Source organism: Zea mays, chromosome 4 (assembly GCF_902167145.1).
Source record: "Zea mays cultivar B73 chromosome 4, Zm-B73-REFERENCE-NAM-5.0, whole genome shotgun sequence".
NCBI classification, from domain to species: domain Eukaryota; kingdom Viridiplantae; phylum Streptophyta; class Magnoliopsida; order Poales; family Poaceae; genus Zea; species Zea mays.
This window is the reverse complement of record NC_050099.1, coordinates 41,631,367-41,650,213: the sequence shown is the minus strand read 5'-3', so window position 1 is coordinate 41,650,213 and position 18,847 is coordinate 41,631,367. Positions and strand designations below refer to the sequence as shown.

The 18,847-nt window shown below is 47.9% G+C and overlaps 3 protein-coding genes across 29 annotated transcripts; 2 read left to right on the top strand and 1 right to left on the bottom strand.

Moving 5' to 3' along the window:
* Positions 1-1,495: 1,495 nt before the first annotated feature.
* On the top strand, positions 1,496-6,030 carry LOC100282397 (protein transporter). 2 transcript variants are annotated; one of them, NR_178033.1, is made up of 10 exons: positions 1,496-1,695; positions 1,786-2,070; positions 2,374-2,452; positions 2,950-3,048; positions 3,143-3,256; positions 3,601-3,826; positions 4,375-4,450; positions 4,605-4,690; positions 4,825-4,974; positions 5,051-6,030. NR_178033.1 is itself a non-coding variant. In NM_001155308.3 (10 exons), the coding sequence occupies exons 2-10, from the start codon at positions 1,970-1,972 to the stop codon at positions 5,382-5,384; spliced, it is 1,197 nt and encodes a 398-aa protein (NP_001148780.1). In that variant the 5' UTR covers positions 1,496-1,695; positions 1,862-1,969; the 3' UTR covers positions 5,385-6,030. The 2 variants fall into 2 exon arrangements, 1 of the variants encoding a protein (NP_001148780.1); NM_001155308.3 differs by having other exon boundaries at positions 1,862-2,070; positions 3,669-3,826.
* Positions 6,031-6,188: 158 nt separating this feature from the next.
* Positions 6,189-9,899, bottom strand: LOC100276868 (loricrin-related). Of its 26 annotated transcripts, none has more exons than XM_035966843.1 (7): positions 9,609-9,874; positions 8,181-8,211; positions 8,047-8,093; positions 7,930-7,957; positions 7,454-7,582; positions 7,334-7,384; positions 6,189-7,267 (listed from the first exon to the last, which is right to left on the bottom strand). In XM_035966843.1, exons 3-7 carry the CDS (start codon positions 8,074-8,076, stop codon positions 6,447-6,449), a joined length of 1,059 nt encoding a protein of 352 aa, XP_035822736.1. In that variant the 5' UTR covers positions 8,077-8,093; positions 8,181-8,211; positions 9,609-9,874; the 3' UTR covers positions 6,189-6,446. The 26 variants fall into 26 exon arrangements, with proteins under 26 accessions (XP_035822736.1, XP_035822735.1, XP_035822734.1 ...); XM_020551448.3 differs by adding an exon at positions 8,421-8,471 and having other exon boundaries at positions 6,194-7,387; positions 9,609-9,848; XM_035966840.1 differs by adding an exon at positions 8,395-8,471 and having other exon boundaries at positions 6,194-7,384; positions 9,609-9,804.
* Positions 9,900-10,710: 811 nt separating this feature from the next.
* Positions 10,711-13,189, top strand: LOC100274499 (GroES-like zinc-binding alcohol dehydrogenase family protein). Its single transcript, NM_001148857.1, has 8 exons — positions 10,711-11,015; positions 11,161-11,296; positions 11,460-11,529; positions 11,641-11,734; positions 11,835-12,048; positions 12,140-12,281; positions 12,394-12,564; positions 12,678-13,189. Exons 1-8 carry the CDS (start codon positions 10,784-10,786, stop codon positions 12,870-12,872), a joined length of 1,254 nt encoding a protein of 417 aa, NP_001142329.1. The 5' UTR covers positions 10,711-10,783; the 3' UTR covers positions 12,873-13,189.
* The last annotated feature ends 5,658 nt before the right edge of the window (positions 13,190-18,847 follow it).

Sequence of the window (18,847 nt, the reverse complement as noted above, 5' to 3'; positions counted from 1 at the left end):
ACAGGCTCATCGGCGGCTTCGGCCACAACTACGAGGGACGGGGATCAGGCGGCGCCCAGCTGCCCAGATGGCTGTTCTACCTCAGCAAGGCGGCGCACCGCCGTGGCGTCAGGCTCTGCTTTCTCCCCAGGGGCATGGCCAAGAGAGAGCAGAACCGGTCGCAACACAATTACAGGTGCTTTGCCTTGTTGATTTAATTTTTACTTGTCGTCGGTGTGAACTGGAGATGTTCAGCAGGCTTGCTCTGCAGTTGTTGAATGACATGGCATGCAGTTCCTTTCTCATTATTATTTGGAAGGATCTTGTTTCAGTTCAAGTATTTGGTGCCTCTAACAGTGTTATGAGAAAAGATGAGATGGAACTTTGATGATAAGCCCATAGAGCTGTCTAGTTACCATTCAGCTTAATATGCACTAGTTAGGTGATAACGATAATGTCTCATTGTCTGTATCTAGTGCAAACTTATATTGATATATTCCACCCTTCTCAGGGCCTGTTTAGATCCATTAGCCGCTAATAGTTATCTAGCTAATAGATCACAACTAACATTAGCTGCTATTAGCTAGTTTGGTCCAACTAGAGAAATAGTTGTTAGTTGTGTACTCAGCTAACAATTAACTAGACCTGTTTGGATCCAAGGAGATAATTTTTAACAGCTAACTATTATCTCCATTGGATGCAAACAAGACCTCGGTCATTTTTTTCTACAACAAAAATATATCTCAGCGAGCCATGCCACTTGCATCACCTTTTCTTGCTTTGCTAGATTATGCCATACGAAAGCTGCTCTAATCTGAATCTCTATGTGCAGGAAGGATTGCATATTCTGGACACTTGTTTGGAAATTCAATTCAACTGATGTTGTCCTAACTGATCATGGGTAAGTTTATGATAGTCCAGTTTCTCTATTGGAAAAACATCTTATTCCTGGCCCTTGGAAGGATCAGCTTACACAATATCGGAACACCAAATTACATGATCTGAAACTTTTCATTCAAAAGTGTGCCAAGGTATTGTAAACCAGGTTTTCATGAACACGGAATGCTTGAGCTAGCCAAGATCACCAATGGCTTCTCTCCAGGTACCGACCGTACGTCTCCATTGCAATGCCAAGACTTGGGGAAAAAAACTTGTTTACAGATAAATCGAGCTGAGCGATCGATGATGGATTGGTTTGAATTGATTTTGTCGTGCAGATCGCCTTGTTGGGAAAGGCGGCGCCAGCCGGGTCTACAGGGGGTGTACCGTAGGAGGCAAGGTGCAGCTCGGTGGAGCACGAGAACGCCATGTCCCTCGTCGGGTTTTGCGTCGACGGCGGCAGGGACAGGCTGATGCTCGTGTACGACTACATGCCGCGAGGCAGCCTGGAGAGGAATTTAAGGAGACGGCGTGCGTGAAGGCCGTAAGGGCATAATAGGCACGACGCTTCGCGGTCCCACCTGTGAGACCCCTCAAATTTACTCGTGACCTGTTTTGATGAACGAGCTCGATTAAGCGATATTTTTTGACGAGTTCACCTAGACACGGTATATTTTGCAGAGCGGCAACATACATCGACATGTTTTGACAAATTCCTCTCCCCCGACTGAGATCACTGATCCAGTGCGCGTGCCGCCGGCGCCATGGCCGCGCCACCGCCGTCGCCAGACCAAACCTACTAGCAGCGCGTCGGGGGTGCACCTGCGGCCGATCTAGGTTGGTGCGCGCTACCGCCTCCCTCCCTCTCCCGTCGATGCGATCTTCTAGCTCCAGATTGCATCTCCTTCTTCTTCCTCCTTCGGCCAGGGCAGAATGGCTCCTCGCGGGCTGCGGTTTTGTGCTCAAAGGCGCGATCTTTACGCTCGGGATGGCTTCGTTACAGGAGACAGGGATTTCTTCTCGTCCTGTCCTGTGGATTATTACGGGCCTGGATTTGCTTGGGAGTGAGAGGAGAGAGCGAGTAATAGGGTGAAGGAGTCTTGGGGAGAAGATGGCTGCGGAAATGGTGAAGGCGGCGACGAGCGACAAGCTCAAGGAGATGGACTGGGCAAAGAACATCGAAATCTGCGAGCTCGTGGCGCAGGATCCGGGGTATGCTTGCCATTCCCTCCTTTCTGTTCCCTCCCTCCCCCTGTTTTTCACCCTTCGGAACCACTGGTTACCGAGTAGCATTGCAACTTCGCTGGCTGAAGGTTGCTGCGATGAATTCGATATTGTACTCTCTTATTGTCACGATTTCTGAGTGCGCGGCGAATTGATCTGAAGAGGTGTCAGTTTCTCGTTGTCAGTTGGCTATGATTTTTCTTGTTGCACATAAGTCGTGGCGCATGGGTTTCCATTTCGAAATGGTTGCCGATGGTGTGTTAATTTTCTGTTTCCTGTTACTGTCACCAGGAATGCGAAGGATGTGATCAAGTCTATAAAGAAGTCTGTAGGGAGCAAGAACAAGAGCACTCAACACTTTGCTGTTATGGTGAGTTATTTTCACAGAAGCAGCCCTCTTGGATCCTGATTCCATCATCAACTGGTGCGCAATATGTATCTAGATGATTATACTAGACACAGGAACACATTCCAATTCCTTTTATATATTTGATCATGAATCGTAGACATGTAAGGAGGGAGAACGAGTTGTACTTCTGCTCACCCAGTCGCCCACAATAAAAAAAACTCCATAAGGCAAAAAGAGCTACTCGTGCTGATGGTTACTGTTCATTTGATGTAGTGGGGGCATGGTAGTACTTCAGATGTTTTCTTGTCTGCTGGGTTAATTCTGCACTTTATATGTACGCCTTGAATTTTTTTAAACTCTAAATTTAGGTCTTGATCTTGATGTCACTGTACTTAAATGGTCTATCATTTCTCATTTATTTATTTATTTTAAAATTAATTAGCTCATTACATAATTTGCGGATGTGCTTTTATGGTTAAGCTTTAGGCTTGATTCAGATTCACTTCTATTTGTTTCAGCTATTGGAGATGCTTCTGAATAATTGCGGAGAGCCTGTCCATAGGCAGGTTGTTGATAATAGCCTTCTTCCAATACTTGTGAAGATAGTGAAGAAAAAAGTAACTTCTTTTTCGCTGAATTGAGAATGTCAGTTATGAAACCTGTTCTCATTTGAAACTTTGATGTTGATGTAGCACACTATCTTGGTTGCAGACGGATTTACCAGTTCGAGAAAAAATATTTCTTCTGTTAGATGCCACGCAAACATCCCTTGGTGGAGCTAAAGCAAAGTTTCCTCAGTACTATGAGGCATACTATGAGCTGGTGGTAGGTACCATATTTACAGTTTTCTTCTTTTGCTTGGCTTCCTTTGTTTCCTCCCATGTATTTGTATTGGGAATTTTGGTAGCACTGTTTTTAACTCTTGGTGTGTTTATTCTTTTTAACTAGAAGTTTTTACCTGCTCAAGTGAAACACATGTGCAAACTGTTTGTTGATTTATTGATAAATATGTGTTAGAGTCATAAAATGTCATACATACTTCTGTGGTGCTGTGTGTTTGCTTGGTGATTGCAAGATTTATTCCTTAACCACTTCTATGACTCCAATAACTGAAACAAATTTCTTCTCTTCAGCATATTATGTTGTTGTTAGCTTACAATAGAAAGTAGTTTTTTTGGTTGTTGCAGTGTTTATTATGATATATAGCTGAAGCCTATCATTTATCTTGCCTCCATAGTCTGCTGGTGTGCAATTTTCAAATCGCCCAAATGTTGTTGTCACACGAGCAGAAGTGCCAGTCCCAGAAACGAGAACAGAACCAAATAATGTGAGTTTATCGGCCCGATTGCATGAAGCTCAACAGGAAGTGCACACTCAGCCTGCTCTGGATACAAGGTACTTTCTTTCTTGGCATTGAAATGTTAATTTTGCGTTGTATGGTACATTTCAATCTACTCGCATCTCAAGATTCTTTTTTGAAATTTTGGTGCCTCTTTCTTTTGGTTCGTATGTCCTGTTAGTTATTGTTGCACGGGTGCCTAGCGTGTTAACATCCCAACATATCAAAAAATTGTACTGCTCATGCTTTTCTTTTTTCTGGTGAATAATGATAAGGAAATAATAGTATTTTTTAGTGAACATGCCTTGATGCTATATTGCTAATTTGTTGCGAGTCATTATGATGATATACTGCATGTGGTTGTGTAACCATTAGTACGCAGTTTGTTGTACCTTTTGATTTGCTTTTGGAATTGGTGTGCCACATGGTAATGTCATGTGTTGTTTTCACAGGTGTCCTCAGGATGCCATGCTAGCATCTGTGATACCTTCATTGTTGATTTAATACTTAGGACAATATAACTGGATCTTGATGCGACAAATTTTGCCTCATCTTTATGGACTGTTATTCCTATGTTCTAATTGTGCATTTTGATGTTTTTCAGTATAGTCCAGAAAGCCTGTAGTGTCATGGAAGTATTGAGGGATGTGCTTAATTCTATGGATCCTAGACACCCTGAGGTATGTGTTAAACTAATATCCACATCATCAATATATCTGTATCCTTCTCTACTTCGATTACTTGTTGAATTGATGCATCTCTGTACCCTCTTGCATTTGTAGCTAAAATGCTTTTACTATGTATAACTTATGCCCTAGTGCTGTGTTCTTGCAGGGAGCAACGGATGAATTTGTGTTGGATCTTGTCGAGCAATGTACGTTTCAGAAGCAACGGATGATGCACCTTGTTATGACATCAAGGTACGGATCCGGTTTCATGACTGTTGCTTTGGCATGGTGTTGGAATATCTGTGCACATCTATCGCCGCGTTTGTTACTTGTCGCTGTATGCTACAGCCACACTGATGTTTTGTGTCGCCACTAATATCTGCTAGGGATGAAATGGTGGTGTCACAAGCTATAGAGCTAAACGAAGAGCTACATAAGGTTCTCGTCCGGCATGATGTGTTGCTCTCAGTTCATCCGACAACAACAGTAGCTTCTAATATCAATGAGGAAGAGAATGCTGAAAGTCTCTATCGGAGGTAGGATCATGCACCATATTCCTTCTGAACGGTGGAATGCAGCCTCTTACAGGGTCCTCTCTCCCTACTAAAACAGACTGCGGAAGGGGAAAGCTCTGTCACAGGACTACACAGATGACTCGGTACCGTCGTTCCGGTCCATGCCCGAGGACAAGCTGCGGCGGCCGCTGACCATCCAATCACCTCACCCTGACAAGAGACTGGGCGCGCTGAACATCCACTTGCCGGACGGTGAGGAGCCAAGGCATGATCCCGCTCCGCTGATCCCGCCGCCGCCCGCAAAGCACGCCGAGAGGGAGAGGTTCTTCCAGGAGAAGAGCATCGACGAGCATCGACGGCGGAGTGGCCAGCCTGCCGGGTCACCTGAGGGGCCTGTCGCAGCACAGCCGGGACAGCAGCAGCTCGTGTAGCGGCAGCACTGATTATGGCGACTGAAGGGGGAGCAGTGGTACATATAGGGGTTCCCTTCTTGGGGGTTGTTGGTCTCCCACTTGGCCAGGCAGGCCATACATTGGTGTTGCGCCGGAGTTTGGCTTGGCCGTGAGCTTCTTCTTCATGCTGACCTGTGTACACTTGGTAGCATTTTGTTCCTCCTTTTCACCTTTGCCGTGACATTATTGGGAGACCGTTGTGTTGGTGGCGGTGTGGGTTCTTTTCTTTCAGATCTATAGATGATTGTGATCTACATCTACTGCATGGGGTATGCTTGGGTCTGAAGCATTGCTGTGACTTTACCCCTTTTGGCTTCCTGCTCCTGTGTGTGTGGTGTAGCGCTTGGAGGTCTGCCAGAGCTGTGTCCTTGGGAAAAGCTACTGTTCAAAGCATGCGAGAGCCCCACCTTGGGCTGTCTATACAGATGAAATTTTGATAAACTATCGTTTTGGACAAAAACTGTGTAAACTGTTCATTGTTTTCTTTTTTGGAAAAAATATGGCAGAAGTTGTCTTTCAATTAAGATAAACTAGGTGAATTTCCCGCGCTTTGCTGTAAGATCAACAGCACTGTAATAAGCACATGAACTTGTTGGGTTTTGTGCTGCAATTCCTTGTCCATTACCAGTAGGCTTGTGTACGCAGCACGTGCTGTGATCTTGTCTTGTATATGCAGGTGGACCAGGAGGAACCTTCTGTTGGCAATCCTTATACAGCCCAACAGGCTTCATGACTGATACGGCCCAGAGAACATTGCAATCTACACCGATATTTCACAAATAATGGTCTGAGATTAGAACACCAATATTATTGCTTACTGTCCAAATGGTCACAAGAGAAAATACACGAGAACATTGCAATTTACAAACGAGAAAGGCACAGAACATCACTAGAGTCAGTCGACGGCCCGAGTCTGTCAAAATGCACAACCCTCCTAAAGTTTCGAGGTTTTTCTCAGTCTAAAAAGAAGGCAATAATCAGAGAACTATCTGGGCAAGGGGTGTCGCCAAGCCTCCCGAATTATGCACTGCCACCATCTTTCTACAGACCCAGCATCTCCCTGCTTGCTCCCGCCTCCCTCCCAGTCAAGGTAGCCGCCGCTGCTCCAGATGGCGTCGGCGATTTCATGGACAGCGGCGCCACTATCTGTGCGGAGGCTATTGCAGCTTGCCCCGTCGCTGCCACGGCTTTGGTTAACATGTCACGGTTAGCAACAGGGATAGCTATGAGAAGACCGCCCATATGTTGAGTGCTGTTACCAGCAATAGCTGCTGCTGCTGTGGCATTCTCTTGGGAGGCCTCAGACAGTTTCGCCGCCTTCTTGGGCTTCTTGGCACGACGTCGTTTTTCTGAAGCGGCAGGCAAAGCTTCAGGGACGGCGGCATTGTCGCCTCCCAACAAAGCCTTCCTGTGGATAGAGCAGAAATCTGTTCCCCATTTTGCGCTCGTGCCGCATCCTTGGAACTTGCACCGGCTGCCACCACCATGCTTAATGCAGAAATCTGTCCGTCCCTGCGCACTCTTCGTGCAACCTTCAAACTTGCACCGCCTTCCCCCACCGTGCCTTATGCAGTAATCGGTGTTCCCCTGTGCGCCCTTCGCACACCCTTCGAATCTACATCTCCTGCCACCACCATGCCTCACACAGCGGTCACTGAGGCCTTGACCACACGCGGCATTTGGGCATCCAGGGATCACACACCGTTTCCCGCCTCCATGCCCAATGCACAGAGGTGTGCCTCCATGTGCACCTCTTGTACAGCCTCGGACCATGCAGCCCTTGCTAACACCGCTATGCAACTTACAGTAGATTGAGTTCTCATGTGCTTGCTTGCTGCAGCTATCGTTCTTGCAAAACATGCCTGCCCCAGGGAAGACAAATTGTGCAGTCTGACCCAAAGTGTACCCAGAACTATCCTTTAGTTTACCTCGATCATCCCCTTCGTGCTTGACATGTAACTCTTGCTCAGTGCATGGTACTGCTGCAATGGAAACAGATCCCTTAAACTGGCTGTCATTAACAGGAGTTACAGGACGCACCGATAAACCTGAGCTCTCCAGTCCGCTCTGGAGGTGACTGAACTGTTGGCATGACAACTCTCCGCTGTGAGTTTTGCAGTACACTACCCTTCCATCGACAACCTCATTGCACCCAGGTTGCTGGCACCGGTTCCTGTCTGTTTTACAGGAAATTAGTATATTAGAAATGTATCAAACACAATACAATTGATATAAATATGAAACAAAACACCAAACAAAGGAAAAAAACTGATAGCAAAACACAACAAAGTAAAAGTAATTGGTTACACCAACATAACATATATTAGCTCCAGAATTCATGATAAAAGATATCTATCAACCAACAGTAGCACATGGAATGTGTCAGAAAATCAGCATCATCTGAATTCACCAGCTCAGTGGAACATAAAATATGTAACAGCATGTCTTCTTAAAATTCCAAAATAGAGATGCGTCCTTGCGAGATCACAAGCTATGGAAACATTGAGGCATGGGGCAGACATACCACCAAAAGAACCTTCTGCCATATGCATCTGAATTCAAAGAAAAGAACACAAAAAATTAGGACGATGTGATTGATCATATACCTATACATGTTACTCAAAGAACAGATTTAAGATACCTTTATACGAGACATATGGTCGTGCCCCATTATTGTTGTGTGTTTTTCTGCAGAAGTTTCCAGCATAAAGCTGTCAGATAATGAAACAGAGATACAATATCAGCAACAGTAGATATATGACTGATAGAAGATACCAGGATCCAAATAAGGCTCCCAAACATACACCTGAATGGAGTGTAAAAGGATATGTTAAAACAAACAAGCAGACAGTTTGATGATCAGGTAGTTTTGTGAAATAGCACAATTTGAGTGCTTGAGAATTGGGTTAAATTGGCCATGTTTAATCACTATGATTGGTTGCTCTAAGTGCAATACATATGAAGAAAGATAACTGTATTATTTGCATACCACAAATTTCAGTTTTATTGTTGTACCTATGAAAACTTTATCACCGCTAGCTAGCCTCTTTGTTCTTGGCTACTAGTCTGTAACATGAAAAAAAATCCATGTGAATGAGGTATCTGGTTATATTGCAAGCAATTAGAGATTCATTGCTACACTCCAGTCGGTTCCGATCATTACCAAAAGTTGGTGTCTGTATTGTTAGCTCCAAACCATTCTTCAACACATACTACATGAGAAATTAACAGTAGTTTCAGGTAGTATGCTACACACTACTACACAAGTGGGGAAACAACCACCCAGATTTATTGACAGCGACAAATGATGTGCAACGAAGAAACATCGGTCAGGATTGGATTCGGAAAGGTGGTGCTATCCTATATGTTGAGTTTGTGATCCAAATTTTGAAGAAGGCGGCCAAGTTGTCGAGCAAAGCGGAGGCCCGTCGCCGGAAGGCTTGGGCCGGGGCGTAGTTATCTCATTGTAAATCTCCTACGATCTGTAACCACCCGAAAATAGTGAGATTGTTGCTGGCCGGCGCTGTGGTTTTTTCCCATTCGCCTTGGAGGGGTTTTCCACGTTAAATCTGTGTATTTTCTGTGTTTGATCTACTTTGTGTCGTATTGATTCATAACAATATCAAAGAAGTTATCTTAAGGATTCATAACTCGTTCCTGTTTGACATGCTCTTACGGTTGCAAGATTAATTAATGCGTGGGCGGGCGGTGGCGGCGTGGCGCCTTAGTGCCAACCAAGAACAATAACTCAATAAATGTGTGGCACAATAGCCCCAGTGCATGTCAGGTTCAGTGCCAGCAGGACTGGTGTGGCCATGAACAAAGAACCTACAGTGGCTTTTAAGTGGGCAAACAAGTAGGCGAGCAACGGTCGAAAAAACATACGGCGAGCTAGCTACGTCGAGGAACCCCCGCGCACGAGCGACGATCGGCGCGGCTAATCCGCGCGCAGGCGCAGTAAAGCGGCATGTATGTAAGTACACTCGTAATTGTTGCAAAAAAAAATTTAAATAAAATAAAAAAGGCAAAGTTACCAGTAGGCATACATACAAATATATATGCTAGTACACAATACGCGGAGTATACATACAGGCTGCTGGCTAGATCGGATCCAGCTAGGGTTTAGGGGTGTCCGGTTACAGTCCCGCAAGGCATGGAAGGGAGCGAGGAGAGGGGAAGGGGTGGGGCGGCGGGCACACATACCCTGCTGCTGTATCCGGTGGGCGGTCGTCGCCGGCCAAGACCCACTCGGCAGCGGCGGTGGAGCGGCCGTCGCCACGAGGGAGAGGACCGCCGATGGGTCGGATACTCGGAGGAGGGGAATGCAGGGAGGGAATGCGGAAGCAATTTGGCACTAGTTTAGTGTGGGGAGGAGTATTTTTTTAGTAGAAAGAGGGGGGAGAGGAGAAGAAGAGTGGGCAAGGGCAGCTTCGGCTTGCCTTTGAGAAGTGCAAGTTGCAGAAAGAAAAAAAAACAATCCCTCGTCGGCTCGTCGCCATCGCGATTCGCAGTTCGCGATTTGGCTGGCGTTCGCCGTCACTGGATCTGGTGATGGGCCTTACTTTTTTCTGTCTCTTTTCCATTGCTTCACGAGGCTGACGCGAGCCGTTCGGCTTCGGCCTCGGTTGGAGCTCGGAGTGGGCCGGAATGCTGCAGCGCTCGATAGTTCTGGGCAGAAATCGGCGGCCCATGCACGCCGCGTAGTCGGTAGTCCCCACGCAAGGAAAAAAAAAGAAGATTATCTCCTTCAACTTGCTGATATAAATATATTGATACTAATTTCTACAGAACTAGTCCGGATTAAAAGAACTGATTTGGTTATAAACAGAAGATCACACCTTGCAGATATAAATATCTATACTAATTTCTACAGAACTAGTCCGGATTTAAAGAACTGGTGATTTGGTTGTAAGCAAAATATCACAGCGTTTGATGGATTGGAGTGTTCTGCTGCACATGGCTGGTATCAAGATTCTGATGCAGCAGCCGCTGCCGGCAGTCTTCGGTGTCTGCATTTGGAGGAGTGGTTGGTGATTTGTTCGGATTAGCAGCCACCGGACCGAGTCCGATGCATGTGAAGTCTAGGTAATCTTTTTTTTTATCAAGGGGTTATTATTCATGTGCAGTGCAGCAGAATTGGATTGGATGGTCGGCTGCGGTAATCCTTATCCATGTCAAAGGCTGCTATGGAGCTAGGTATGATCACCACTTCACCATATCAGTCAAGGAGCCCATCCAAATCCAAACGACGCTGGGTGTTAAAATAAGTAAGTGTGCCGGGGGCAGTTGCTTCTGAGAGTCTGCACGGAAGCTTTGCTTCGGTTGACTGCACTGCACTGCACCTGCTGCCTGCTGCCGAGTTCAGTTGGTCCAGGGCCATGGCCATGTCCTCGTCGCGCGCCCTCCTCCGCCGGATCGGGGGGGCTCTCCGCCGCCGCTCCTTCTCCGACGCCGCGGCCGGCCCCGACTCCGCCGCCGTAGGGTACCACGTCGCGGGCGGGCCCAGCTACATGCGCGGCGCCGTGTTCTGGGAGCCCGGGCGCCCGCTCACGCTGGAGGAGTTCCACATGCCGCGACCCAAGGCCGGCGAGCTCCTCATCAAGACCAAAGGTCCCGCCTTTCCCGATGCTTCTCCATTCGAGTGCGGGAGTGGCAGACTGGATTCCCTGGGGGGGATTCGTTTCGACGGACTGATCTGATGACTCCTCCCAGCACCCTCGTCTGACAAGGTGTTGTTCGCCGACTTGGTGTGCAGCCTGCGGGGTGTGCCACTCCGACCTCCACGTCCTGAAAGGCGAGCTCCCTTTCTCCAGCCCCTGCGTCGTGGGCCACGAGATCACCGGCGAGGTCGTCGACCATGGCACGCACACCCCCGCGGAGATCATCAGCAGGTATGCTATATCTACCGCCCGAGGTGAAGGCGACAGATTTGCTGTTGGCCGGCCATGCACTAGCACTACCAGGGGGCAGGGGCTGCTAGTTCAGTTCAGTTCGTCAGATATCATACTGCCGTCTTCACGGTCCCCTTCTTCTGAACGTACGTCGTCGTTTCAGGTTCCCAGTAGGAAGCCACGTCGTCGGCGCGTTCATAATGCCATGTGGGAACTGCTTCTACTGCGTTAAGGTAGAGCTTCTCTTGGTCGAATGTCATGGCATATATATCCCTTTCATTTTCCTCTCCTGTGTTCTGCGCTTTTCATTCTTGCTGACTATGCTCATGTGCATTGATGTACAGGGCCAAGAGGACCTGTGCGAGTCCTTCTTCGCGTACAACCGCGCCAAAGGGACGCTCTACGACGGCGAGACGCGGCTGTTCCTACGGGGCAACGGTAAACACACCCGCATCATGCATGTCACGCATCACTGCAGCACAATCGATCGCCGGACGCACCAGGCCCTGAAAAACTAAGCATCCTCCGCCTGCTTCAGGGAAGCCGGTGTACATGTACAGCATGGGAGGCCTTGCGGAGTACTGCGTGGTGCCAGCCAACGCGCTGGCGGTCCTCCCCGCCTCGCTGCCGTACACGGAGTCGGCGATCCTGGGGTGCGCGGTGTTCACCGCGTACGGCGCCCTGAGGCACGCCGCCGAGATGCGGGCGGGCGACTCGGTGGCCGTGATCGGAGTCGGAGGGGTCGGATCGAGGTCGGCCAGAGCAGAGCTGATGCATGCCCATTCGTTCTCCTTCCCTCTTGCTCGTCTCTTAATTAGAAGCAGATCGTCTTCTGTCCTGCAGCTGTCTGCAGATAGCAAAGGCCTTTGGAGCTTCCGAGGTCATCGCGGTGGACGTTCTCGACGAGAAGCTCCGGAACGCCACAACGCTCGGCGCGACGCACACTGTGAACGCGGCGAAAGAGGACGCCGTTGAGAGGATAAAGGTATATATGTCTTGTCAGCTCGATCGTCAGAGTCTAAATTCTATGTATCTACTTCATCACAAGATTCACATGTGCCTATTCTTCAGATCTGAATCTTCCTTGCTGTTCACAGGAGATCACTGGCGGTAGGGGTGTCGACGTGGCTGTCGAGGCGCTCGGTAAGGCGCTCACGTTTTCCCAGTGCGCCAGGAGCGTGCGCGACGGAGGCAAGGCGGTGATGATCGGGCTCGCGGCGACGAATGTGGTGGGGGAGGTCGACATAACCCGCCTCGTCCGGCGACAGGTACGTCGTCGGACGTGTCCGCCGCTGCATCGCTATCGCACTGCACTGCACTGCACGCATGGTTCGTCGCTCATCCTCTCCTTGTCTCGCGGTCTGCTTGGAAACAAAACCAGGTGAAGATCATCGGCTCGTACGGCGCGAGGGCCAGGCAGGACCTTCCGCAGATAGTGAAGCTGGCGGAGAGCGGCGCCTTCAGCCTCCGGAACACCGTATCGAGGAAGTGCAGGTTCGAGGAGGCGAACGGCGCCTACGAGGACCTCGACCAGGGCAAGATCGTCGGCCGAGCTGTGGTCGAGATCATGGAGTGAATGGGTGACGACGATGGGCGTGGGCGAGGTGATCAGTCATGTGGCGTGGTTCCAGGCCCCTGGGCCAGACGATACCAATAAATAAAAGCGCGCAGATTTCTCGCTTGGCTTTCGCCGTGTCTCCTAAACGTTTGTCAAATCGTCAAGAGTCATGAACCCTGTTCGTCCACAGCATGGGCCTTTATCCTGAGTCCTGACTGACCAAACAAACAAAGCTGCAGCAAAGCCATATGCACCCTGACTTCGGCCCATGAGTCATGAACCCTTGGGTTCGCCCGTGTTGTTTCTGGTTTATAATGAAAATTTATTACTGTCGCAGGGAATCTGGTCTGCTTCCTCTGAACTGAACACCAGCCAGTTCCTAAGCCTGCACCGGTAGACAACTGTAGTTAGGAACTATGTTACTGGAACTCACATTCGGCCTTGTTATTTCTGGTTTGCAATGGAAAAAATAACAATGCAACAGAATGATTCCACAAACCCAATCGTCAACTCTGGAAGCCGTGAAATGGAAACCATCAGGAAAAACATCCCGGACAATTCTCTGGGGCAAGGGGCAAGGAACAAAGGACGTCACTAAGAAATTGCTCCACCTTTAGCTACATCTTTTCTTTTCTTTTTTTGCGGTGGGACAGAGTGACTATTAAATAAAAAGATTTGCTTATTTGCATCGTTCTTCCAATTAATAGGAGTAGGAGTAATTTAGCCTCAGGTTTAGATTTAGTTTAGTCTTCCACAACAATTTCTCTTCGACTCTATGCTGATTAGAAGAGCATCGGGTGGCCTACCGACCCGGAGCAGCACCTTGAAACTCTACCCCTCGACGGGATCTCTCCCGGGACGAGTTTTAGGGTTCTTTGCGGAGAAGAATACTCTATACGCTATCGTGGACCGTCCGGAAGTGTGTAGAAGAGAATTTGCTTCTGCACCCAGGTCACGAACCGTCCAACCCTCTGTTGCGGACCATCCACGCCTCCGCAAAGAGCACTGCAGATCCCGTAGTAAGTACCCCAGATCCATCTTTTGATGCTTTCATGGAACAACGAGGGAAACTGTTGAAAGAATATGTAGATGAATCTATTAAAAAATGGGCGCTTTCATATAGGAAACCTACTGCCCATAGTTTTCCTTCGCGTGAATCCAATACGGAGCCACCCGCGCCAAACATATCGGCTACAAATGGGTCTCCCTTGGCCCAACCATCGTATTGTATGCCGATGCACACGTTCGTGTCACCATCACAACCGACGCCGCCAGGCACGCGACCGGCTTTGGACACAATCGGACCGTCGACAAGTCATCTCGGACAGTCCGGCCCTCCACAAGCCCGCGCGCAGATCACTCAGATAGTGCCATACACGGCCGGACCATCTAGGTGTACCCCTGGATCGTTCGGCCCGGTCACGGACCATCCGGCCCCTTACGCCGGACCATCTGGATACGTCACGGACCATCCAACGTGTTTGACCGGACCGTCCGACCCCGTGTGAATCCACGCGTAGACCACCCAGGTCACACCGCACATGGCCGGTCTATCTAGGTACAACCTCGGACAATTTGACTAGATCGTGGACCGTTTGGCCCCTCACGTCGGACCGTTCGGATACAGAACTACCCAGGCAGCACCATATACGACCGGACAGTCCGAATATGCACTCTGACCGTTCGGCCCAGTCGCAGACTGTCTGACCCCTTACGCCGGACCGTCTGGGTATGTGTACACAGAACCAGGAGCTATACAATATGCATAGTTCCCGCACCCATCGCAACACTACGGTGCTCCACCGGTAACATATTATAATCATGACGTGCCACCTCATGTACACGGGGCTGAATATTCTTCGGCCACCAGGAGGTGGTGGCATTAATAGGACACCTAACACACATATCGAACATCCATGGGAGAAAAGTCGACAAAATGATGTCAGACAACCTGAGATTTCCACCCACAAACTTAATGGATGGTCGACAAACGTGGTGGAAAAAATTAGGGATGAGGTAGTCGGATTGTTCAGAGACAAACTCGGTGTTAGTGTATCAGGCACAGGGCAGTCGTATAGGAAGCCTTACAGTCACCGATTTGACGCCGTGCCATATCCATAAGGGACTAGGATACCAGATTTCTCTAAATTTTCTGGTGAAAGCGAGAAAAGCACGCATGAGCACATAAGTCAGTTCTTAGCAGAGACCTAGGAGATTTGGCTGATAGGGAAGCCTATTGTGTTCGTTTATTCTCGCTATCACTAACTGGTACTGCCTTCGCGTGGTATGCAGCCTTGCCACCTAACTCTATTAACTCTTGGGAGGAATTAGAACAGAAATTTCATGAACACTTCTTCTCAGGAGAATATGAGTTAGAATTAGCTGATTTAGCTTCAGTATGACAAGGGCCCAAAGAATCGGTTAACGACTATATCCGGAGGTTTCAGAACACTAGAAACCGATGCCTTTAGATCCATGTCGCGAAAGAATAGCTACCATGGTTGGCTTTTAATGGGTTGCGACCTTACTTAAAAGAGAAATTAGATGGCACTCAGTTCTTGTTTGGTTAGTGCACTTGCACCGGCGAGCTTTGGCCTGTGAAAGCCGAAGTAAAGAGGCATCAAAATCTGCTAGCCATAAAATGCATCTAGTGAGGCGCGATAATTCAGATGACGAATCTGCAGATGTATATACCGCCGAACTTGTTTGGTCAGCACATGCTAAATTTTCTATATGTTCTTCTTTGAAGTCGGCTCAAAAGAATCGGCAAGAAGAAGTTAAATTTACTTTTAATGTTGCCAAATGTGATAAAATATTTGACGAGCTATTAAAAATGAGAATATTAAATTAATGCATATTATTCCTCCTCTAGATGAATTAAAAAGACGTGCTTAATACAAGTGGCATAATTCTTTTTCTCATGCCACCAATGATTGTAATGTTTTCGGTCGACAGATACAATCGGCTATTGAAAGGGAATTAGGCTTACACCTTTTTCCTAATTGATTTTGGTGGTTAAATTGTCCAACACAAATAATTGGACTAACTAGTTTGCTCTAGTCTATAAGTTCTATAGGTGCCAAAGGTTCACAATAAGCCAATAAAAAGACCAAGAAAGGGTTCAAACAAAGAGAGCAAAAGACATCCCAAAAGGCACCCTGGTCTGGCGCACCGGACTGTCCGGTGTGCCAGCGGAGCAACGGCTACTTCGCGCCAACGGTCGACTGCAACTGCATTAAATGCGCTACAGTGCGCGCCAGAGTCAGAGCACGCGCAGTTGGCGCACCGGACAGTCTATACTCTACAAGACCTGTCCGGTGCACCACCGGACAGCCCAGAGGCCCCACCAGTCAGAGCTCCAACGGTCGAATCCTAACGGCTGGATGACGTGGCTGGCGCACCGGACAGTGTCCGGTGCGCCATGCGACAGCAGCCTTCCAACGGCCACATTTTGGTGGTTGGGGCTATAAATACCCCAACCACCCCACATTCAATAGCATCCAAGTTTTCCACCTTCAACACATTACAAGAGCTATAGCATTCAATTCTAGACACAACCAAAGAGATCAAATCCTCTCCCAAGTCCGGAATCACTCCAAATCAAATAGTGACTAGAGAGAGCGACATTTGTGTTCATTTGAGCTCTTGCACTTGGATTGCTTCTTTTCTTTCTCATTCTTTCTTGTGATCAAACTCAATTGTAATCAAGGCAAGAGACACCAATTGTGTGGTGGTCCTTACGGGAACGTTGTGTTCCGTTTGATTGAGAAGAGAAGCTCACTCGGTCTAAGTGACCGTTTGAGAGAGGGAAAGGGTTGAAAGAGACCCGGTCTTTGTGACCACCTCAACGGGGAGTAGGTTTGAAAGAACCGAACCTCGGTAAAACAAATCATCGTGTCTCACTCTTTATTTGCCCGCGATTTGTTTTTCACCCTCTCTCTCGGACTCGTTTACATTTCTAACGCTAACCCGGCTTGTAGTTGTGCTTAAGTTTATAAATTTCAGATTCACCCTATTCACCCCCCCTCTAGGCGACTTTCAATTGGTATCAGAGCCCGGTGCTTCATTAGAGCCTAACCACTCAAAGTGATGTCGGGAGCATCCGCCAAGAGGGAGATCGGGACCGGCGAGAAGCCCGCCACAAGCCATGGGAAGGCTCCATCCGGGGAGTCCGCCAACAAAGTGAAGGGATCCCCTTCACACAACAAGTCGGGTCGGAGCGGTGACAAGAAGAAGAAGATGAGAAAGGTGGTCTACTACGAGACCGACTCTTCGTCGCCATCCACCTCCGGCTCCGACACGTCGTCCGTAACTTCTAAGCGCCATGAGCGCAAGAAGTTTAGTAAGATTCCCCTACGTTATCCTCGCATTTCCAAACGTACTCCTTTACTTTCCGTCCCATTAGGCAAACCACCTATGTTTGATGGTGAAGATTATAATATGTGGAGTGATAAAATGAGGCATCACCTAACCTCACTCCACACTAGCATTTGGGATGTTGTTGAAATTGGAGTACAGGTACCATCACCGGGGGATGAAGACTATGATTCGGACGAGGTCGCCCAAATCCAACACTTCAACTCTCAAGCCACCACTATACTCCTCGCCTCTCTAAGTCGAGAGGAGTATAACAAGGTGCAAGGGCTAAAGAGCGCCAAGGAGATTTGGGACGTACTCAAGACCGCGCACGAAGGAGATGAGGTGACCAAAATCACCAAGCGGGAGACGATCGAGGGGGAGCTCGGTCGGTTCCGACTCAACCAAGGCGAGGACCCTCAAGCCATGTACAACCGCTTGAAGACCTTGGTGAACCAAGTGCGCAACCTCGGGAGCACAAAATGGGATGACCATGAAATGGTCAAGGTTATTCTTAGATCACTTGTTTTTCTTAACCCTACGCAAGTCCAATTAATTCGTGGTAATCCTAGATATACACTAATGTCTCCCGAGGAAGTGATAGGAAATTTTGTGAGCTTTGAGTTGATGATCAAAGGCTCAAAGAAAATCATCGAGCTAGATGGTCCCTCCACTCCCGAAGCACAACCGATCACATTCAAGGCAACAGAGGAGAAAAAGGAGGAGTCTACATCAAGTAGACAACCCATTGACCCCTCTAAGCTCGACAATGATGAGATGGCGCTCATCATCAAGAGCTTCCACCAAATCCTCAAACAAAGGAAGGGGAAAGATTACAAGCCCCGTTCCAAGAAAGTGTGCTACAAGTGTGGTAAGCCCAACCATTTTATTGCAAAATGTTCACTATCTAGTGACAGTGACAGGGGCGACGACAAGAAGGGCAAGAGGAGAGAAAAGAAGAGGTACCACAAGAAGAGGGGCGGCGATGCCCATGTGTGCCGCGAGTGGGACTCCGACGAGAGCTCCACCGACTCCTCCTCCGACGAGGACGCCGCCAACATCGCCGTCACCAAGGGCCTCCTCTTCCCCAGCGTCGGCCACAAGTGCCTCATGGCAAAGGACGGCAAAAGGAAGAAGGTAAAATCAAGATCCTCCACTAAATATGAAACCTCTAGTGATGAGGATAATTGTAGTGATGAGGAGGATAACTTGTGTACCCTTTTTGCCAACCTAAACATGCAACAAAAGGAAAAATTAAATGAACTAATTAGTGTTATTCATGAGAAGGATGAACTCTTGGACTCCCAAGAGGACTTCCTAATTAAGGAAAATAAGAAGCATGTTAAGGTTAAAAATGCTTATGCTCTAGAAGTAGAAAAATGTGAAAAATTATCTAGTGAGCTAAGCACTTGTAATGATATTATTGTCAACCTTAGAAATGAAAATGCTAAACTAAATGCTAAGGTTGATTCTAATGTTAGTGATGTTTCAATTCCCAATCTTAAAGATGATAATGTTAATTTGCTTGCTAAGATTGAAGAATTGAATGTCTCTCTTGCTAGCCTTAGAAATGATAGTGAAAAATTAATTGCTAAGGCTAAAGATTTAGATGTTTGCAATGTTACAATTTCCAATCT